General features: G+C 33.1%; 3 protein-coding genes across 3 annotated transcripts; 1 reads left to right on the top strand and 2 right to left on the bottom strand.

The window, feature by feature from the left end:
• Positions 1 to 8788: 8788 nt before the first annotated feature.
• LOC140863538 (uncharacterized) lies at positions 8789 to 9474 on the top strand. The gene has a single exon (XM_073267035.1). The coding sequence runs from the start codon at positions 8845 to 8847 to the stop codon at positions 9316 to 9318; it is 474 nt and encodes a 157-aa protein (XP_073123136.1). The 5' UTR covers positions 8789 to 8844; the 3' UTR covers positions 9319 to 9474.
• On the bottom strand, positions 9459 to 14025 carry LOC140863537 (uncharacterized). The gene is made up of 6 exons (XM_073267034.1): positions 13873 to 14025; positions 12916 to 13290; positions 11963 to 12273; positions 11828 to 11884; positions 10742 to 11196; positions 9459 to 10051 (listed from the first exon to the last, which is right to left on the bottom strand). The coding sequence occupies exons 2-6, from the start codon at positions 13170 to 13172 to the stop codon at positions 9740 to 9742; spliced, it is 1392 nt and encodes a 463-aa protein (XP_073123135.1). The 5' UTR covers positions 13173 to 13290; positions 13873 to 14025; the 3' UTR covers positions 9459 to 9739.
• Positions 14026 to 20956: 6931 nt separating this feature from the next.
• LOC140867054 (uncharacterized) lies at positions 20957 to 22123 on the bottom strand. Its single transcript, XM_073272120.1, has one exon. The coding sequence runs from the start codon at positions 21920 to 21922 to the stop codon at positions 21542 to 21544; it is 381 nt and encodes a 126-aa protein (XP_073128221.1). The 5' UTR covers positions 21923 to 22123; the 3' UTR covers positions 20957 to 21541.
• Between the last annotated feature and the right edge of the window lie 1445 nt (positions 22124 to 23568).

A 23568-nucleotide genomic window follows, 5' to 3' on the forward strand; every position in this document is an offset into this window, starting at 1 on the left:
CAAAGGTCCCGTAAGGACATGTAAAAGTGGTTTTTTCTTGATCTTCAGGATCAATGGGAATTTGCATATAACCTGAATAGCCATCCAAGAAACAATAAAAAGGATGTCCGGCTAATCTTTCCAACATTTGATCAATGAAGGGTAGGGGAAAATGATCTTTACGGGTTGCATCATTTAGTTTTCTATAGTCTATGCAAACACGCCAACCCGTAACAGTTCTGGTGGGAATTAATTCATTATTCTCATTTTTCACAACAGTAATCCCACCCTTTTTTGGAACAACCTGGACAGGACTAACCCACTTACTATCAGAGATGAGATAGATAATACCTGCATCTAGAAGCTTAATTACCTCTTTCTTGACCACTTCTTGCATAGCAGGATTGAGTCGCCTTTGAGGTTGGGTAGAGGTTTTGTGATCTGCTTCCATCAGAATTTTGTGCATGCACATGGAAAAGCTGATCCCCTTTATATCCGCTATGCTCCACCCAATGGCCTTGATATTCTCCCTCAACACTCGAGTCAATTTCTGTTCCTCATCCCCTGTCAAAGTAGAAGAAACAATTACAGGAAGTTTATCATTATTAAGCAAAAATAAGTATTTTAAATGCGAAGGGAGAGGTTTCATCTCAAGGATCGGGGCTTCTTCAACTGATGGCTTTAATGCTCTTGGAACGTGTCCAAGCTCCCCAATCCTTGAGTTTACCATCCTTGAGAGTGGTTTTCCGGCGTCCAAATACTGTATGCATTCCTCAATCTCCTCCTTATCCAATTCTTTTGGTGCTGGATGTGTCAAGCATAACTCCAAATGATCTTCACAGATAAATTCCTGCACATCACACTCAACAAACTCATCAGTAACATCAATTCTAAAACAATTAGAAACATTGGAGGGATATTTCATAGAGTGAAACACATTAAATACTACTCTCTCATCATTTAATCTCAACACCAATTCACCCTTCTGAACATCTATCAGAGCTTTCCCAGTGGCCAAAAATGGTCTATCCAAAATAAGAGGAATCTCACGATCCTCTTCCATATCCAAAACAACAAAATCCACTGGGAAAATAAATTTATCGACCTTCACCAAGACATCCTCTACAATTTTTCTAGGATATTTAATTGATCTATCTGCTAACTGTAGGGAAATTGTGGTTGGTTTCACCTCACCAATTCCTAACTTTTCAAAACAAGAATAGGGCATCAAATTAATGCTTGCACCAAGATCACACAAAGCTTTTCTAAAAAATGAATTTCTTATGGTGCAAGGAATAGAGAAGCTACCAGGATCCTTAAGCTTCGGAGGTAATTTGTTTTGTAAAATTGCAGAGCATTCCTCCGAAAGCTTCACTGTCTCAAAATCCACCAGTTTCCTCTTGTTTGATAAATTTTCTTTTAAAAATTTTGCATAAGAGGGCATTTGAGCCAAAGCTTCTGCAAACGGGATATTAATATGCAACTTCTTAAAAATCTCTAAAAATTTTGAAAATTGGGTATCAAGTTGCAGTTGCTTTGCTCTTTGGGGAAAAGGGAGAGAATTTATATCAATATCAACATTTGAGTTCAGAGACTTACCTTTCTCCCTCGAGTTCTCGCCTTGCTGCTTGGCTGATGCTTCCTCCTTTTCTGATTTTTCGACCTCAGCATCCTCCTTCTTTACCTGTTCAGCTACTATGACTGCATTGACTCCCTTGGGATTTTTTTCTGTGTCACTAGGAAGTGAACCTGGCGCCCGTGTAGCGAACTGATTTGCCAACTGTCCTAACTGGGTTTCCACTCTTTGCATCATGGCATCGTGATTCTGCTATCTCATCTCATTCCCCGCTATGTACTTTGCAAGCATGTCTTCCAGATTTGATTTATTCTCAGATGGCTTAAAACCTGGCGGCATAGAAGGTCCAGCACCTTGTGGAGGTCGAACTGCTTGCTGAGGAGGCCTGTGTTGTGCAGGTTGCTGCGGTGGATTAAAATGTAGAGGCTCAACAGAATTTTCAGCCTGTTTCCACCCAAAATTTGGGTGGCTTCTCCAACCCGGATTATATGAGAAACTGTATGGATTAAACTGCTGTCGTCTTTGGTTCCCCACATAATTCACTGAATCACCTTCAAAAACTGGCGGTCCTTCAAAAAATGAATCTGGCATGTATGGAATGCCACTCGCTGATCCTTCAACTGCCTCAGTGCTTCCCATGACTTGATTCACCTGCTTTGATGGTGCAGATTTATTCGCTTGCAGTTGAGATACTTGATGAGTCAGTCCATCAAGTTTTGCTGTAATTGCTGTCAGAGCATCCATCTCCAGAAATCCAACTTTCTTTTCCCTCCTGCTGTCTTGCCAACTAACATTGCTTTCAGCCATATTCGAAATGATTTCAAGTGCTGCTGCAGGAGTTTTTCTATATAGGCTGCCATTGGCAGCTGCATCAAGCATGGAACGCATAGATTAATCAACCCCGTAGTAGAAAGTCTCTACTTGTTGGCCTATGGAGAGATCGTGTACTGGACATACTCTCAACATCTTTTTAAATCTCGACCATGCGACATTCAGTGATTCTCCATCTTTCTGCCTAAACGACATAATTGCATTCCGAAGCTGTGTAACTTTGGTGGGTGGAAAATACTTATGCATGAAAACTTCAACCAAACCATCCCAAGTAGTAATTGATCCCTCTGGCAAGTCTCGCAGCCATTCTATCGCTTCTCCTTGTAGAGAAAACGGAAAGAGCCTCAATCGAACAGCATCAGCTGTCACTCCATTAAATTTGAAGGTGTCACAGATTGACAAGAATCGCTCCAGATGACTTGCATCTGAATCATCTGGGTGATGGCTGGTTTAAGTTCAAAAGTATTCGCCTGAACGCAGGGCGAACAATGCTGGATCCATATCCTCCAACTAACGGTCGATGAAGGTCCATCAGAGTGCGGTTGTTCTCTTCTTCAGCCATATTTTCTAACTCCTCTTCAGATTCAAAATTAATGGCTAAGTTATGTTGTCTTCGTTCTCTACGTATACGACGAAGAGTGCTTTCAATCTCCAAATCAAGCGGTATGAGGTCTTCAGAATCTCGAGCACGGCTCATATAACATGAGATATACTCCTGAAAAAAATTTAAAGTGCACAAATCAACCACTTGAATAACAATTAAACAACGTAAAATAAAAACCTAGTCTCAACTAAATAATCAATCTTAATTGTAAACAAATAGTCCCCGGCAACGGCGCCAAAAACTTGACCGATTATTTCGGTATTAAAAATAATTACTGGCAAGTGTATCAGGTCAAGTTATAATATAGTCGGACAGAGTCCAAGTCGATCCCACAGAGACTAATGTTTAAATACTAAGATATAGACTATTCAAATTAATCTAGGCTAAATAAAATGAAGGATTTTTCTGAACTATTAAACTAATTAAATTAAAATAAATTATTCTAAAACAAAAACTTAAATTAAATTAAAAGAGCAGAAAAGCTTTAAGACTGATTCAAATTTTAGGAAAACGACCAGGAACACACAACGGTACCAAACATCGATAATTGCCACGTATTGGATTTAATCAAACAAAACTCATTCATATTCACGACGAAATTCCCTAGAATAATTATTAACCTATTTCTAGAATTAATAACCCTATTTTCATTTAACAGTCCAATTATTTCTAAATGAATTTAATTAAACAAAAACGCATTCACGAGTTATGAAATTTCAGTTTTCGCCTAAAATCTCACACTGAAACCGAATACTATTTTTAGTCGGTTTAACCACATGTTGATCAATATTTTTGAAGCTAAATTTTAATCTTTTCTTTTTCAAGTCCAGATCGAACGACATACATGCAATTAATTGGCCAGATTAAAAGCAAAAATTATGCACAAACATTAATCAATAAATATTCCATAAATCAAAATTCAATCAATCCGTTCCATGAACAAAAATCAATAGTCTGGCCCTATTGTGGCCCCGGTCAAAAGACGACTACTCCATAATAATAAAATCAAACAAAAGTTTCATGTTTGAATTCATAATAAAATAAAACAGAAAAAGAGGAAAAGAAAATTCTCAGCAATAGTGCCGAATCTTGCTTGCGTTGCGCGTTTCTTCTCTTCCAAGCTCCAGCCATCAAATCCCGAAAATCTCTCCAAAATTTATCAGTCTCAAATCAGAAGTTCAAAAGTCCCCCTCTAATTAGGGCTTGATTCCCGTTTATACCTCCTTTATTTTCGTCCAAAATAATATCCAATATAGCTCAAAATAATCAGAATTCCCAAATTCCCAAATTCTGCGCGAATTATTTTTTTCCATATTTGCGATGTACACGGACCCCGGACAAGGTCCGTGCCTAGGTCCGTGTATTAAAACTTCAGCCTAAACAAAATACGAAGCCACACGGACCCTCTTCCAGAAGGTGCACGGGGTCCGTGCATTTCTCTGTTATGAAAATCTCAAACGCCGAAGGTACATGGACCCTTTCCCAGACAGTGCACGGGGTCCGTGTATTATTTTTCTTCCAAGGTCTTTTGCTTCGAACATGCACGGACCCCCTTCCAGACGATGCACGGGGTCCGTGCATTATTTTCTTCCTTCAATTCTCTTTGCTACTTAAGATTTTTCCGTGTTCCCCGGCCAAGTTCCAACGTGGCATTGAATTGTTTGACTTTTTCTTCAATATTCAGTTCTTCTCAAATCTTAGTCAAACCTACAATTATAGAAAATAAGACGATTTATGCACAAAACTCGAAATATAAATGCCAAATAAGCACGAATATGACAAAATAAAGTGCTAATTAAGCTATAAACTTCGTGCTTATCAACGGCCAAAGAGCAGCCATTCTTTTGACGGAATAATTATTAAATGTGCTCGCTCTATCTATATATACGGGAGAGTCTATACTCCTCCAGGAGTTCTACTCCCCCATGTTATTTGATTGACATGTGTGCATTGTGTTTTTTAATAATTTCTCTCTTTATTTATTTATTTATTTTTTAAAAACCCCTTTTGTTTTTCACTTTAAATTGCCTAACCATGTTTTTTACTACACAGGTTTCTCTCTTTCTTTTCTCTTATTTTCTTATTTTTTGTTTTGGCATTTTTTTTCATTTCTCGTTCTTTCCTAATTATTTTTTTATTTTTGAAAATATTTATTTTTTTATTTTCTTACTATTTATTTATTATTAAATTTTTTTCTTGATCATTGCTATTCTATAAAATTGTAGAATTGAATTTTCTGTGATTCAATTTAAAATTTAAGACTTTATATGATAAATTTTAAAATTATAAGGGATTTATATTTTGTTCAACCATGAAATTTCTCTTAATATTCACACATAATTAGTATCTACCATTTCTTCAAAAAAAAAATTAGTATCTACCATGTTCTAATAAAGATGACTCAATGATGTTAAATATCATGGCTCAACAATATTATAATCAAAAAAACCAATTTTTTTTAAAAATAATTATTCATATTTTATATATTTTATATAAATGAGTATATAACAATCTAAAAAACACAAAAGTCAAATTGACATAATCTTCTAATTTTCTTATTCCTTGTTACAAAAAAAAAAAGATATTCTAAAAATTATTCCTTCAATCTTTCAATATTGTGTTATAGGAATCTCAATTTTTTTATGTTTCATCATATTAATATTGTGTTCATCTATATAAATGGAGATATTAATATAAAAAGGAAAATAAAATATGTCTCCGAAATAATGAAACAAAAAAACATTTTAAAAAATACTAAAAAAAATAATATTCCATTAAAAATTTAATGCTGCAGAATTTTGAAAAAAAAAAATCTCTACAAAAAATTTAAAAGAAGCTCATTCCATATGATTTATATGGCACTACCTCATGGTGAAAGTAAGAAGAACAAATTTGAAAGAAAAAAAAAACAGGAAAGAGAAAAAGAAAAAAAAAAAAGAAAAAGGAAAAAAGGAAAAAGGCAAAACCGTGAAAAAAAAAAACAGGAAAGAGAAAAAAAAAAAGAAAGAAAGAAAGAAAAAAGGCAAAACCGAGACATATGTCACTCAAAGGGGATGAGGAGCTCCTCACCAGGAGTAGCATAGAACCACCCCTATATATACTCACTGCTAGTTATCAAATAAGTATATAAATACATAGAAGAATGTTATATGTACATAGTCTTATACATTAGGTTTGAAGTTATAAACGTATCTCATTGAAGATGGTTTTGTAATTTCAAAGACAACATGTAATCGTATATGCAAGGGCGAAATTACATATTGTGCCATTAAAGACTTAAAATTCAAGCCCGGGTAGATTGATATTTCTGGTTCCATCGTTAAAGCATTAGAAGACTTAAAATTCTAGTCCGGGTAGATTGATATTTCTGGTTCCGCCATTGCAAATATGCAAGTATATAGTATAACTCATATGTATTTGTCATGTTATAAGTTATAACTGGTGGTAAAATTCTAATGTATTTATGTTGTGTTTGAGATTGGTTATAGGAAATATTTGTTTCCTAAAAGCAATCTCAAACACTAACTTAATCTTACCATATTTCCAAGCACAAGGATTGTAAATTGCAATATAAAGTCAAGGCCTTGCGACCAAAAGAGATTTTGTTGATTTATAAATCCAAGCGACTGTGGTTAGAGGATTGAGAAGACCGAAGATCCAAAAGAACAATATTAGTGGTGGAGTAATACTAGCTAGCTGTGTGTGGACTTTGTATACTACACTACAAGTTCACTCATGCAAGACTGGCAAGGACACTATCCGAAATATATATATTGAGGCGTTGGATTTGACACAAGGGTGGAAGTAAGTTTGTTAGATATATAGAAATTATTTGGGGGGCAATTCCGACCCAGTCTTAAATGTTTGATTTTTCTTTAGATTCAGTCCTAAATATTCTAACGTTCTCTGTTTCGTCCCAAATGTTTCCAAAAAATGTTCGATTTGATTATTCTGTTACTTTGCTCGTTAAAACTAACGGTACGCTCTTTTAAAAAACCCAAAACCCAAATCACAAAACCCTAGCTAATTTCGGTAACACTATGAAATATCAATCGATTTCTTCTTTATTGTTCACATAATTTCTCTCTAGCTATTTCGATTTCTTCTTTGCCTCTTAGAATGAAATCAACGATGTTGCCTAGCAGGTTATAAGTGTCTCTGGGTTCCTTTCGGATAAAATTTTTTCGGATGAACGGCTCACTAGAAAATTTACTACCGGATAATGTTTCAAATTAAAGGCCACTAATTTTTTTCAAGATCCTTTGGTTGAAATCATATACCAAAGCCTTAAATACCAACAAGGAGCTTTCATTGTGGAGCTAAAATACATAAACATCGGTTTTTTAAAAAATTATATGTATTAATTTTTTCCCAAATTGCATAGAAAATGGTCGTCATAGAGCCAATCCAAGGACAAAAAAAAATGTGAGAGAGTAAATCAGAGAGACACACACCTCAGAAAAACTTAAATTTATAACTAAAATTTATAAATTTATTATTAGAAATAATTTTATTATTTTTATAAACTCAAATCCCATGAAATCCCATGAAATCCAACCAATTTTGTATGAATTTCACTTAATTAAATGAAATCCTATGAAATCTCATCAAATAACAATCCCGTTTTAAAATTCCATTTTACCAAACATTAAAACAGTATTTGCAAATCCAAATCCTCTCCAAATCCAGTCCACCAAACACAGTGTAATAATTTTGTAAAGCAGTGTCTATCATGTTTCCTTTGGGCCAATCACCTTGGGCTTGGTATTTGATTGGGCCTCTGTCAAAGCTAATGGATTAGCTGGATGACAGTTGAAGGAAATTCCAAAGTCTCAAACTCTTGGAAATCAGTTGGTGATCAAGACAAATCAACCGAGAAAGAGATTGAGGATTACACGGCAAGACAAGCCATTGAGCTTAAAATACAAGGTAGCACGACAGGAAGAACAGATTGAATCTCCAAAGAAACGAGACAGGAATAAGGTTGATTATTGAATTACTCAGTAGAACTCAAGGATTAAATCTTGAGCTATAATTCTTCTATTCTGGATTAGTTTGTAATTGGATGATCATTGGTATTTATTAATAAAAGAGGAGTGGCTGGTTTCCCGTGGATGTAGACCAAGTTACAAAGGTCGAACCATGTAATTGCATTGTGTTCCTTAGTTACTTTGTGTTGCATGATTGCTTGATCAATTGCTGGAAATTTATTTGCTTTTGAGTTCATAATTGGATTGCACAGAAAGTTGTTTTTGTTTTCGTTTTACTTAACAAGTTTTATCGAGTAAAGTGACGGAATGACTAAATTGGTCATTTTTTGGAAATATTTGAGATTGAACTGAAAGAAAGGTCAAAATTTAGGACTGAACCGGAAGAATGGTCAAAGTTATGACTGAACCAAGATTTTCCCAATTATTTGAATTTGATTGATGATCAATATTTTTTAAGATATATTGAAATTCAGCCATGTTTGAATATATTACAAATTAAATTAAGATCAAAATATTTTTTTAAGATCAAAATATTATTTCCTTCCATATCTTATTACAATTTAAATTGAAAATGAACCCTTCCAATTTCAAAAGATTTCATTGAAAATATCTTTAAATTTGAAAACCACATTGCTTAATTTATATTTATTTTAAAAAAAAAGATTGATCCAAAGAACCCCATTTCAGAAGAGGTTAAATCGAGGCGGTGGCAAGAAGCCAAGAACTTTTTCACCTGTATTCTCTTTTTTGGGTGGAGTACGATAATCAATTATTTTATGCACAAAAAAAAAGGTGAAAAATAAAAATAAACTAATAAGCTCGAATTTCATCTCCCTCCTTTGGGTAGCAGCCACAGACGATCCATGTGGGCCTTGCTTCCACCTCAACCACTAAAACCATGGCCTCCCACCACCAAACCGCCGCCACATCGTCATTCCACCGCCGTGCAGAGTTCCCAAGAAATGGGTATTTTTGGTCGCACCGTAATCACAGCACTGAAATCCGATGAACCGGAGGAACGCAACGGTGAAAAATCCAAGCCAAAAGCACCACAAACGCCGCCGCCGCCGCAGCAAAGGCAAGAATCGGAAGATAAACAGCAGCAGAGGCAGCTCAGCGGCGCCGATGTGCTTATGGCACTTCAAAGAGCCACTTCCAAGAAAGCCAAGAAGCCGAAAGCGACTGCGAATTCAGGTGGTGGAAAATATGACAAATCTGGAAAAAAGAATGAAATCTCTACAGATTTCAGTAATGTCAGGCCGTTGCGCATTGAAGCTGAATGGAGCCATCGGTTGGAGGAATTGGAAAGCAGACTTCAACAACTTTTACACATTTAGAAACTTCAAATATCTTTGGAATTTATTTTATTTGGTTTGATATGTATTCCTCCTTGTTTCAATGAAATCACAGTTTGGCAAATGGCAATTTATTGTATACATTAATTCACTCGAAAGTGATGAAACAAGAAAACATGAAAAGATGCTTAATCTCAACTTCCTTCCCACAAAAAATACAATGCAATAACTCGATGTTACAACCATATGGCTAGAGAACAAAGCGAGCATAAACCTCATGAGGTAAAATAAAAACTCATATTTATGATCACACCTACACTCTCATACGGCGAGATAATTTGTACAACACTACATACTTATTTTGTCAAAGTGACCTAACCAATCAACTCTAAATTCCCCAAAGATATGTGAAAAGTGGTGAATTCAGACGATTGGGTTGTATTTCATCTATTCCCTGAAGTCCTCAGCCGCAGGGTTCACCAGGTCGTTGACGACTCCAATTTCCGGAACCAGCTTTGCGTTCTCCGCGCTTCCTTTTATTCTTTGGAAAATTGAGCTCCAACACCGAACATGGTTTCAGAGTCGCACGCTCCTCTGATGCAAGGGATTTCGCCACCGAGTGAGGGTCTGAAGCAAACTGGGCGGCATCATTGTTACCTTCTCCTAAATCATTCTCTGTATCTCGAATTTTCTCAGCAGACTGATCATTTTTGTTTTTTGACATTGATCTCTCTACTTCTGCTGCCTCGTTATGTGTCATGATGTTATCTACAATCTGTGATTTGTGAATGAACTAGATGTGTCAGAAGCTGGTTGAAAATTTTGCGAAGGAAAAGCTCAAAAGCGATTCTTAGAAGCAATCACAAGCACTACCTAAATCATTTGAATAGAACTAGACCAGAAAATTACTGTTAAGGTAAAATGCACATTTAAGTAGAAATCTGATTTCAAGAATTATCGTCAACTTCCTCCACAAATCCCCTCTCACAAGGTTGCATCATAAGCATGGATAGCAGCAAGGGTGGAACACAAGTATTTTAAACCATGAAACATACACGACTCCATTTAGGGACACTGTTGCTATACTTAGCCAAGCAATCAATTATCTGGTACAAACTTTGAACGACCATTTTGTTGATTAGAGTCATCAAATCTTATAGATTGGGACCGACAAATAATTGAAATTGTGAAAGGGGGAAAGAAAGAAGCTGATCAGGGGTAACAAGCTTTCTACAATGTATAGTACAGGCCTACTGTCTAGAAGTCTTTCTTGAAACTCATATTGTTGTGATGTGAATAGATGATCAATTTACAAACTACATCTGACATTCAATGTTGTTTCCTAGCTCTATTTGGGTTGTATGATAACAAAGAAACTCGTATTATATTTCTACAATGCGATGTAAAATGATAGTGTATTGATGATCAAGTTTCATAATACCATTCAATAACCATTGTGTCTCACCTTCTCAGATGAATCTCCAACTTGCACCTCGAGCTGGGTAACGTCGACTGAGGACAATAGTCCAACTGTACTTTCAATTATATCTGGAACGGGAATAACCTCTCCATAGCTAGAAACTGCACTGTCAGGCATAATACAATCTCCAAGTTCGTCATATTCTGATATGTGCTGAGAATGAATGCCAAAAACCGTATCACCATTACAAGCAGAGAATGTAGGGCTACGGACACAGCTGGTCTCTACATCGCATGATATAAAATTGCTCAAATTCTCAGAGGAAGAAAACTTGTCGGCATTGTTTACCATCACCGACTCAAGTTGACCCTTCAACTTATGGACTTGAGCATGTACTAACTCGATTTTTTTAAGTATGTGCTCTAGAATATTGTCACCGTCTTCAGGATATAAGCAGTCATCACTGCTTCCAAACTCATCGTTGCCAGTATTATTATGATCTGGCAGTTTACACCAGCAAAAACAAACTAAGAAACAGCATTATGTAAAATAAATAAATACTATACTATTCAAACATACCATTGATTGTTAAATAGGGTCAAATAGCTTCAGAATCAGAATACCAAACAAAAGGACAAACTCGATCAAGAGACTAGTGAACCATGCTGTGCAGCAGTTAAGACCAAAAGTATAACACCACTGTACAGAGTGTTCCAACTATAAATAAGTTTGGCACCAGTTGTTTCTATGTTTTATAAAAAAAAGAGAATCACTTGCACCGTTACACATCTCCCAGTATAACCATATTTCTACTTCAATTTTGAAAACAATCCACAGAAATACACAATCATTAGATCCGTTACTATATTATAAATAAATAAGATGTATTTTTTAAAAAAAACACCAGATTATGTTACACAACTAAATTCAATAATCTGATATTACTAACCTACATTTTTCAATGATACCAGATCTACAGTACAAAAATTCTCATGCGATAGATGGAAACAAACACACATATATTCTGCAATACTATTTAAAACAAATTTAAAGAAAACACATCTCTGGAACACGGAAAATAAAACCACATATAACCTAAAAATCTTTTGTCCATTCAAGATTTTGACACACCTGAGTTATCAAGATCCTCCCAGCCAAGAATCTTGTCCATTTCAGACCTCTTATTTTCTGCAACATCAAATATGACTAATTTTCTTTGAAGGAAAGATAATTATGATAATGGTCAGCATAAATAAGAAGTTGTACCAGGCTCGGTGAAAAGGTTATGGTTTGACATGTATGATGCAGTATCTGTTGTTTCCTCTATTCTATTTCTTTTCCTCCTTTTTAAGGGCACTTTTCTAGGTCTTTGATGTGTAAATGGCAGAGACTTTGAACCAAGTTGTTCAACTAATGTTTGATCTAGTGCTATTTGTTTCCTTCGATTGTGTGAAGAAATAAGCCTGGCATATTTGGATGCCTGTGACTCTAATTCTTTTATTCTTAATTCTGTCCATTTGCTGCGCCACATCAGAGGCCGTATAAAGTTTCTCCAGTGAGTGGTCAATTTTTTCCTCCTGAAAAAAATGGACAAGTGATTTGAACAGAAAGGCATTTGCTGATCTTAGTAGAAGATAGAGGTGAATCAACTGTAAACCAGGACATGAACTTACGCAAAATTAAAACATTTTAATGTTTAGCCGAAATTGTTGGTATCAATCGTATATGGAATAGTAGAATAAGCTGAAGGGTCAAATTATAAAACGAGGCCGGAGTAACTTCAATCACGACGAGCAAACACAATTTCATATTAAATCAGACATCATCATGACACATCACAGAGATAAAACAGATAAAAAGATATAATGCTCAAGGTACTTCCTCTCAGCAATTGATGGACAGGTGGCACGAATGTTAAGTTCCAAAGAGAAAGAACATGAGTTTTCTTGCAAATATTTCCGACTAGCAAATCTATATTTAATGTCTAATCATGAGAACTTGTTTAGAGTTTTATTTCATTCTTCAGTAGAGGAATTAAAGCTGACACATCAACAAGGCACATTTACAGCATTAATGTCATAACAATACACAAGGGAGATTAAAAAAGATTTAAGAAAAAAAACAATCTTCTCAAAGCACGATATGAAGGCCCATTTTAAAAAATTCAAAAGTATGATGGCCAGCAAACAAGAGAATAATTCTATGCCACAAATCCAAACCTCATTGGAAACAAGCTACTGAATCCATCAAATGGCTCCAAATTACTGTCCATCAAAATCTTCGAATCAACTTCTGCATCACTTAATACAGAAGTATCTTTATCCCCAGAAGTTGAGTTGGCAAACGAACTTGAATTTTCAGTGGCATCAGGATCTTCTTTTGCCACCATCCCAATGTCCCTGCCACGTGAAAAGTCCACCACATCGACAAAAACATCTTCTGAGCCCTTTAGAGCTTCAATTCCTTTATTAGACATATTCGATTCAATAGATGTTCAAAGTCTTCGGACAATGGATACTTGCTCGAGAGTCATGTCATATATCCAAAAAAATATGCTTATTCTCTCGACTCATCCTCCGAGTGAGGGATCGTTTCTGACAAGATTTAGCCAACAATGAAACTCTAGTTTGTTTTAGATACAAACTTAATCTTAAATCACAAAGACAGGCACCAGACATGATGATGTGCTAAAATCTAAATATAAAGAAAAAAATTCATGCTCGCTATAAAATATGTATTTTACAAGCTAAATGCGCTACCATTTTATGAATGAAAATAAAACCATTAATATCTTACATTTCATTTCAAATTCATTATCCCTACGTGCTTAAAAGGATCTATCAACCTTCAGGCGCACCAGGTCTGCGCTTTTTTGTTGAACCGCAGTGCACACCATGTGAACTTTAAGTAACGATGCTCCAAATGCAACAACAACAACACACACAAATTCAGCAAATTTTGATCCTCAGCGCTATTGAATTTTGGTGTAAATACTCGTCTTAACCCGTCAATTCCCACTAAACTTTAAAAATTTGAACAATGAAGCTGAAAAACGACAGCTCATCTCTTTGTGGGTGACCAACAAAAATGATCTCAAAACTACTAAATATATTACCAAGCAGCAATCTTATCGTGCACATAGAGACTTGTAACAAAAAGCAAGAATGAGGAACCACCTTCTGCATGGTGAATAAGTTGTTCATCGGTCGAAGCCACTGCCGGGGAAAGCAATGAGTGTAATTTGTGAAATGAGGGTGATTACAATTAGGGTTTCGGATTGGAATTAAATTGGTGAACGTTAGAACATCTGGCGAATGTTTTAGGGCGCCGCGCAGCGGCTCAAGTTTAAGGAGGCCCAAATTTGTACACAGCAGCCCATGTTGAGTTTTTATTCCTTTTATTTTTTAAGTAGAAATTATATTCATTACACACATTTTTATTCATTGATGGATGTAAAATTCATTCAAAACCTTACCTGTGATTCTAAATACCAGAAACATAAAAACTCATGTGTGAAACCGTCTCATAAATCAATTTTGTATGACGAATTTCTCATTCGACTCGATCAATTAAAAAATATAATTTTTTATGCCGAACGTATTACTTTTCGTTGCAAATATGAACTTGAATACTTGATCAACCCGTCTCACTAGATATATGCTCAACCAAAAAAATGCCAAAGAAGTAAATGTACTGTAGTTCTTCTCGCCACAGCCCTATTCAGTCTGCTAACAAATTATTATTTTTTTTTTTTACGAAAACTTGTAAAAATATTATTTTAGTGTATTTTTTATGTACTATTTTAAAATTAAATCTATTTGCGATCACATTGATAGAAGGTCTTTTGGAAACAAAAAATCATGCATTCTGAATTTTTTTCATATTAAAAAAGTAGGATAAGGTATTATAAATAATTGAATATTAGGATTTTCGATATTAAAATGTATTCTTATGTTTTTTTCCTAATAATTTTCCCAATTCATAAATTAATTTATGTTTTACTAAATATTTAATAAATTTTCCGACTAAATTCTTGCTCTCAAGAACAGAAACCAAAATTTGAATACAAAGATCTTGCTAGAAGAATATGAAAAAGAGAATTCCGAAATGGTTTTTTTTTTTTACAACAAAACTAAGTTTTGTCAAGTTTTCATTGTTAGTTTAATTTATAAAAAATAAAACTAAAATCAATATAAAAAAACACGAGCAGTTATAACGGAGTTTGGTCGAAAGACCTACATCTACTGGTTCATGCTCAGTCATCAAGCAAATCCACTAAATCTCAAGAATGTTACAATCATACAAGGACTTAAACCATATAAAAGACCCCCTCTTTTATCATGACGCTTTTATGATGAACACGTTCAGTAGATTCTACTTAGCGAGTACCACTCGTATTTTGAACATGCCTTTTTGAACTCTCTTCGATGCACAGACCGTTTTCTCCCGAGAACTCACATTTCTTTTTCGAGGAATGTATCACTAATCAGTATAAGTGTATGTGCACCACCAGCAGTTAAAAATCTCTTCAAAACGAATGATAAAGGCGACGTTGTGAGAACTTGTCCCAGCACATGTCGCGACACGGATGAACAGTAGGCGTTTCTCAAAAAAAAGTCGCACACAACGAACCATACAAGCCTACAACATAATATGACTGCGTTTACTTGGTGGGATGAGATTACATATGAATAAATCATATTAGGACTATTAAAATGACTTTAACGGATGTGGAATAGTAATAGATAAACAGTAATATGTTTACTTTGAGTTATTATATTGAAATAATGATTGAGGGACGAATTACATTTTTACCCTCCACCTATGATAAATAATCTTAAGTTTACTTTTGTATTCATAAAATTTGGATTGAATTATTATTGAATATTTTAAATTATTATTGATTCACATGTGAGATATTTTTATTTAACAAAATTATTGGGTATAAAATTATGTATTTTTCATAGTTACATAAAATTGATAAATTGAAGAAAAAAAATATTCATCTCATGAACGAGGAAAGTAAGATGATATATGATACATCAAATACAATTCAAAACATTTATCACATGCATCATAATACGATAAACTATGATATGCAAGAAACAAAACTATCATAAAAAAAACAAAATAAAACTAAATTTCTAGCCATAAATTAATACAGTAAGGTTGTCATTAATTTGAAACTTACAATTGCATAAAAAATTAGTTTAACAATTAAAAACTTTTATAAGAAGCATGAATATCCTCTAGATAAAAATAAACATAATATGTTATTGATATCCATAAACAAAATCCAAAGATAGAGTTATAAAAAAGCATGAAAATAACAAATAAAGGGAGGATAGATTAGGTTTTATGTGGATTTTTTTTCCACAAAAATAGATCAAAATGAGTTATACCTTGAGAAAAGAAGGATGAGATATCACGTGAAATGAGGGTTGAATGACAGGCTTTAAAATTTGTGAAAAATTAACTTTTTGTAAGTAAACAAGGGATAAGGTTGGATTAATAAACTCATCATAGGTTTATCAAGCCAAGTAAACGTAGCCTATATGTCTTATGCACGAAATATCGCTCTCTCCCGAGAACTCAACTTCTTCTCCCGAAAAATGTCTGATGAACACGGTGCATAAAAGCAACAAGAAACAACCAACGAATTAAATAATCTGAAATATTTGGCATGAAAGCTCATCGGTCTCTCTTATGGCTCTTGGCCACTTGGCAATCTTTCTATATTATAAAGGTTGAGGCCCTTAGTGGTCCGACTTGATGACACCAAATAATTTTTACAAAAATACTCATGTCCACTTAAAAAAATCTATAATTTACTCATAACTACCACATCTTATCCACTTTCAAAAGTTCAAAAATTCAAATATTATCTTTGACAAATCAAAAATTCATAAATTATTTAAGAAAATTATATTTTTACCATTTTTATTATTTTACACACATAATGTGTGTGCTCCGTCGCTAGTCTTAATAATGAATTAGAACTACGTCCAAAATATCCAGAATAAGATAATCTTTTCAAATTTTGCCCCATATAAAATAAATCTATTCAATTTCACATATTTCCAAAATTTCAGAATATTATTATATCTTTAATTAACAAATATCCAAACACTCAATAAATTATTTTCAAGATCTTAAACACAATGAAAAATATTTTTAAACTTTTTCAAAAATCTTGCAATCTAATATTATTAATTTTCTTAAACCAACTATATTACAAAAATAAAGTCAACCAAAAATATCATCCAACAGTTAATTTGTCCAATGTTTGGCTCGGGTTTTACGAAGAATTAGTCTCTCGCAACATTATATTATCCATATATATATATTAATTTATCATCATTATATTATGCATCATACATCATTTCATCAACGATTCATTAACTGATACCTAATTACTTATGTTTCCAATCATTTAAGTTGATTCTTCGTGCATGCATGTTTGATTGAATTATCGTCTCTTTTGCACGCCAAGGATGTTTAAACTTTAAACCGTTTATTAATGTTGACACACATTTCTTACACATTCATTCAAGAATAATAATGGCTTCCTTTTCTCTTTTACCCATTTTTCAAAAGATGAAAAGGCGTGGAATCATAATAAGAGCATCTTTAGTTGAATTCCATTTTTTTTTTTTGCCTGGTCAAATATAAAGGAACGGTTGTATAATTAAAAACAAAAAGTGAAGTGGTCCAATGAGTTTTTTTTTTTTTTTAAAGAAAAAAATTGAATGGAATTTTTTTATAAAGAGTTGCTTTATTTTTATTTTTTTTTGGGTGTGATTTAAGGCATCTCTTTCTTGTCTAGCAAGTGAATTGTACTAAATGTTTTGTGCTGTATACGCACGGTTACAAATAATGAAATAACTTGATTAAGGAGAGAGTAAGTGTATTTTGGTGGGCATTGTGGTATATTTTGATAAACAAAACTAGGGTGAAATCGGATAGAGTCGTTTGTGAGTTATAAATTATATCGAGTTTGGTCAAAATCGAGTTCATGTCGAACTTGAGCAATTATAGTGTGCTTTGGGTTTGACTTTTGAGTACTTATTTTTATATTTTTTTATTTAAAAAAATTAAATTTCTTTAAACTTATGAATAGTCTAAAATTCAATATTATATAACTAATTATTAATTTATTATGCTTAATTTGCTACATTTTGTTAAAGTTGTGCGTGTGTGCGTGTGAATAATAATTGCAAAAATACATTGAACGTCATCAATATTCAGTATATTGAGACCTTCAATAAAAGTACGTGGTAAAAATAATTGATGAACGAGATGTCCGTATTGTCACAGCCCAATTATCTCAAGTGACGAATCTTTTAATAAACACACAACACATGTGCGATAGCAGAAGCTTGTATTAATGAAACAAAGGTGTGTACATGTATACATCCAGGATAACGTAATTATATATACGCCTACGCTATGATGTGCGTATGTTCATTGGACGCTGAGGGATATTCAGTGGAAAACATTAAATTTGCGTGAGATGTTCGTACAAATATCTTGTATCGTCAATGAATACCTGAAAACATGTGCCCAATGTCAAAATTTTTATATACATAAACGTTAAAGTGAGTAGTATTATTTGTTAATTTAAAATAATACATACGTACGTCAGACTAATTTCAGAAATCAAATTATGATAAATTGAAAAACAAAATCATGAATATCTTACTAGTGCATGGAGAGATGTTCTTTAATTAAATTAGCTCTCACAATTCATATCTAAATATTAGCGACATTGTTGGAATTGATCCCCGGGCATCCCCACATGAGTAGGGGATGTTGTATCGTTTAACCCACCCCCCCCAACAACACAATTTTCAATTTTTTGTTTTTGTTTTTTGTTTTTGCTTTTTTAATATATTTTGATTCTTAATTTTTTTAAATTGTTGATTTTTATGTATTTATTTATTTTTTGCTAAAATTTTTTCGTTTTTATTTCTCTAATTTGGCCTTTTTTTATCATACAATTTTAATGTTTTTTTTAAAAATCCTTTTATCTTGTCAAATTTTCTTGTATAATTTTTTTCTTATAATTTATATTTCAATACATATAATATTAATGCACTAACTAATTAATGTTAATATGGAAATACAAATAAATAATGCATATATTGTGTACTTTCATTTCATTTAATATCGTTATACTTTAAAAATAAAGACAATTGATCAATAATTCGTATTAGCTAGACACATCTCTATTAAAATTAATGGTTTCAAGAGAACTAGAAGTGATCATTACATCGGTTAAAACAAATTAACTGACCGAATCGATAAAATCTCGTATTCAATTATTAATTTTATATTTTATATTTTTAAAATATTAAAAAAAAACAAATCGATTAATTCGGTGACCGACCGAACTAACCGAGTTTAATTCGGTTATATTATGTCGGTTTTAGCAAAAATTCAATTCGATTCGATTAGCCTCAAAAAAATTTTGTTAAACCGATTTCGGTTAATTTGGTTCGGTTTTTAACCGAATTAATAAAATGTTCACCCCTAAAGATATAGATTGTGACAAAAAAAATTTTTTACTTTATATGGTTATAGATTGTGACAAAAAAATTTTTACTTTATATGGATGATTTTAAATTTTTTACATGTCAAAGTTTTTCTTAAATATGGTTAAAATTTAAATACAAATAAAATATTTGACAATAAAAAAATTAGAGGAAAAATGGACATATAAAAGATAAAAAAAAAATTATAATTAACCTTTGCAATGAAGAAAACACAATGAAAACAAAAAAGAAACAAAAAGTCTACAAAAATAAAATATATATATATATATATAAAGGCTAAAATATTTTTAAAAAATTAATATTTTGATATAAAATAAATATGAAAAAAAACCAACAAAGAAAAAAAATCAAAATATATTAAGCAAAAAACAAAAAACAAAAAACAAAAAAAAAACAAAAATGGACAATTGTGTTGTGGGGGTGGCCGTTTACCGGATCATTTTAGCCTACCTCCCATAGCATCTCCTAAGGTGGGGATGCCACGGTAGGAGATCCACTCTCTATATTTTATATTTTTTTTAAAAAATGCACGTCTCCTAAAAAAAATTGATTATTATATATATAAAAAACCCATTCCTACCAAATAATTAATTAATTCATTGAAATTTTGCCTTCCTCTAGACAAATATTTTGGCGAGCTCATTAAATAAAGTAATTGTGAATCGGTTGAATTATTTGGCGTATTTAATTATTGATCTTGACTAATTAAGAGGAGGCTAGTGAACTAATCAGCGGAAATTGACAAGTGGAATAATCTCAATAATCCTACATTTAATGATTAGTTATGGTAATTAAATAAAATTAATTAAATTACGTACATAGATTCATTCGGAAACCTTTCTGGTAAAGTGGACAGTTGACCTTTTATACTATTATTTTTCAACTAAAAATAATTATACAATTATTTTGTTCACATTATATTATTATTGTCATTATATTTCTTTTTTTTTTCCTCCCAATTTATTTCCTTTTTTTTTTTGTCAAAAATAAAACATCATTGGGCCATACGTAGCACAGATAAATCTAGGACACAAGTCAAGACAAAGTTCTAGCTTACTTGCATTTTTTTTTTTAAATCGGTGAGATAATTGTTACAATTGACCTCTTTCCAACCATAAACCTTAATTGGGGGGACGAGGGGGTGCATGTAGACCATACTTCCAATTAAATTGAGCAAAATGTTGTTACTATTTCAGCCGCATGACTTTTGTAAGTGAATTTGCATACATAATTATGCAAATTACAACTTTGTTTTTAACTAGAGAGTTAAATTTGTTGAGTGGGGAATTAACGTAGTGTTGGAATTACCAATTGATTTTCCCAGGTGAAACTTTATGTTTTTAAAAAATATCATGGATAAAAGTTATATATATATATATATATATATATATATATATATAGAGTTCTTTTATGGTGCCCAACTCATATGCCCAACTCTATGCCCACCATGTACAATATGTGATAAGTCAACTCATCAATATGTATTCATGATTTCTATATATAAGCTTCTCTATGCATGCACATATATATTAATTTTTGTTTTAAATAATTTTTGTGTAAAATATTTATATTAAAATTTTAAAAATGATTTATCATAGTAATTTTTTATTTTATGGTGATGAGATTATTTTAAAATTAAAAAACACAAATACAAATATAAATATTTTTGAAATAATAAAATATAATTTATTAGAAACACTGCATATATAACATGTACGTTCCCATGTGCGTCAGGGACGTGTTGTGTACTGCAAGACATAGCTTCCCACGTAAGAAATATAGTTAAAATTTCTGCAAACACAAATTGATCGAATTCTTCCATATATAAACCTAAAAATCTCTTTTCCCCTCAACTTATACTCTCTCTCTCTTTTGACTAAAGAGGAAAAGGATTTTGATACAAATTAAAGATCAATGTTAAATTTTTATTTTTTTTAAATTACATATCCAAATTAATGAACCCCATCGATCATCCCCTGCAATAACCTCTCTGTACAAACATCCCCTCGAAACATCGCATCATTACAATCTATCTATACATGCATTATCCCGTGATAAATCTAAGATGATCATTTATCAATATTTGCGGGGTCTATTAAAAAATAACGGACCGCACATTTATTGATAAATGTCAACCGTTACATGTATAGATAAGATTTAACTTATCTGAAACACGGATGTTTCGTTATTCCAACCAAAGATAGATATCTCAACTCTACCTATCTCGATCGGAAAACCGATCAGACATTCAGCGGAGGGGAGATAGACTGACCCCTACGCATTTTTCGGGTTAGTAACACGGGAACTTGGAGTCATCTCCGACTTGTGACGAGTTGGAAGATTTCGAGTATTTCTTGGATGAAGATGAAGAAGAAGAAGACGACGACAGATCACCTGATCTTCTCCTGATCAGCATCTGCCTCATGCCATCGGCAACACGAATCGCGGGATTCGACTTAAATTTACGGCAGAAGGACATGTGTGCCTTCACTGCTTCGTCCATCCCGAACTGTTTTTTACCTCTACTAGCTTCATCTCTCACAGCTTCGGAACACAGACCGCACAGCCATTTGCCGTCGAATTTTGACTTCACTTCCGCGATGTATTCCTGCGTGCAGTCTTCCTTTAACCCACAGCACTCGCACTTCACCAATTCAATCATGTACTCCATCAATCTCTCGATCGATCAAGTGATCATACAATATAGGACACGTACATATGTTTTCGATTTCGACGAACTTTTGATGTTTTCGGGCATGAAAAGTAGGAGAGAATTGTTTGTTTTTTTTTGTTTTTTTTGTTTTTTTGGGGTTATGTGGTTAAAGAGTGAGCAGAAGTAAGAAAGTTGGAAGGAGAAAGGAGAGAATTTATAGTAGGGAAAGTTGCCATTATTTTTTTCTCCATGTTATTATATGATATTATTGGGGGCACTGGAACATGAAACAATGTGGCCCCCAGAGAGGGGGGTCTGATTGTTTGGCCTTCCATTTTATATATTTTTATAAAAATTAAAAAAAAATTAAAATTCGGTAGAGGGGTTAATTAGATTCTCTGTTTGGCCGTCAATTTGTTCCGAATGTGTGAACTTTGCTCTAAATTAATAGTTGATAGAGGAGAAATTAAACATTGATTTTTTTTTTACTAGCTCCCACTATAATAATGGAAGAAAAGAATTTAAATGATTGAACTAATCCTCCTCCTTTAATCATTTGATTTCATCAATAATTTTGAAAAAAAACATTGGGAGCATGTATTATTAATTTTTCAAAATAGATATGCATGCGGGATTAATTTCTAGAGAACTCTACCCGGTGGAGGCGACATATATATATAGGAATTAAAGTTTTATTTATTTTAAATTAATTTCTAGCATTATAGTCGCATGTATATATATGCATGATGCATGCACTTGTATGCCTCAAAGCTAGCCAGTGTCTAACTTCTGCAAAACAAATTAAACAGACAGATGATTTACAGGCGGAACTTGTTGCCCCTAATTTACTCATTGATTGGCATAAAAAAGAAAATAAGTCGAAACGTAACGGAAAGGGTGATGCCGATGCAAGAGTTTTATAGAAGCCTCAAAATACTGATATATTTGGAATGACATTTGTTCTAGCTAGTGAACATTATTCCACGGTGTTTGATTGGTGATGACCAGTTTGACTATCTCTCGAGCTCAAGCTCGATTTTATGGTTAATCTGATTTTCTATCTAATGATATCCATATATGGGCCTCGAGATAAATTCATTAATGAGGTCCAAAAACTTATGGGCTTATCCAAAGCCCATAAAACTGTCCGAATAGCAATAAATAGGTTGAGTCGTCTCATTTTTAAGGTACGTTATCTATTAATTACCAGTAAAATGCTCTAATTCTTTATAACTTTTATGAGAAATACTGAGTTGAACGTCGAAGTATCTTAACCAGACAACCTTCGGCGTCACTCACTTTAGTTTATGACGCGATTATATATATATATATATATATATATATATATATATATAGAGAAATTTTCAGCTGCCCAATCAATGATGTACAACTCATTCCCGACCACTAAAATCATGTACCATTTTTTAGTTATGCGAAAAAAAAAACTAAAACCCGATAAAACCCGGTACGTGGTCGGAAACGAGGTGGAGAAATATTGTTGGGCAACTGAAAAGTCCTATATATATATATATTCGAAACATAAACTTGATTGGAACTTAAACATATATTTCATTATTTCGTTCAAATATATCTTTCAAAAACACATAAGCTCTCTAGACTAAATTAACCTCCTAAAGAAAATGTCAGAACATCAGTTGCCCATC

This window comes from Henckelia pumila, chromosome 4, assembly GCF_033568475.1.
Source record: "Henckelia pumila isolate YLH828 chromosome 4, ASM3356847v2, whole genome shotgun sequence".
In the NCBI taxonomy this organism is placed as follows: Eukaryota; Viridiplantae; Streptophyta; class Magnoliopsida; order Lamiales; family Gesneriaceae; genus Henckelia; species Henckelia pumila.

What these genes read in the sequence shown, in the direction of transcription:
- LOC140863538 (XM_073267035.1), top strand. Translation starts at nt 8,845, where the DNA reads ATGTGGGCCTTGCTTCCACCTCAACCACTAAAACCATGGCCTCCCACC.
- LOC140863537 (XM_073267034.1), bottom strand. Translation starts at nt 13,172, where the DNA reads ATGTCTAATAAAGGAATTGAAGCTCTAAAGGGCTCAGAAGATGTTTTT. An exon ending in AGTAGCTTGTTTCCAATGAG is followed by an intron (nt 12,274 to 12,915) that starts GTTTGGATTTGT and finishes CATTTTTTTCAG; the next exon opens with GAGGAAAAAATTGACCACTC. An exon ending in GGAGGATCTTGATAACTCAG is followed by an intron (nt 11,197 to 11,827) that starts GTGTGTCAAAAT and finishes GTAAACTGCCAG; the next exon opens with ATCATAATAATACTGGCAAC.
- LOC140867054 (XM_073272120.1), bottom strand. Translation starts at nt 21,922, where the DNA reads ATGGAGTACATGATTGAATTGGTGAAGTGCGAGTGCTGTGGGTTAAAG.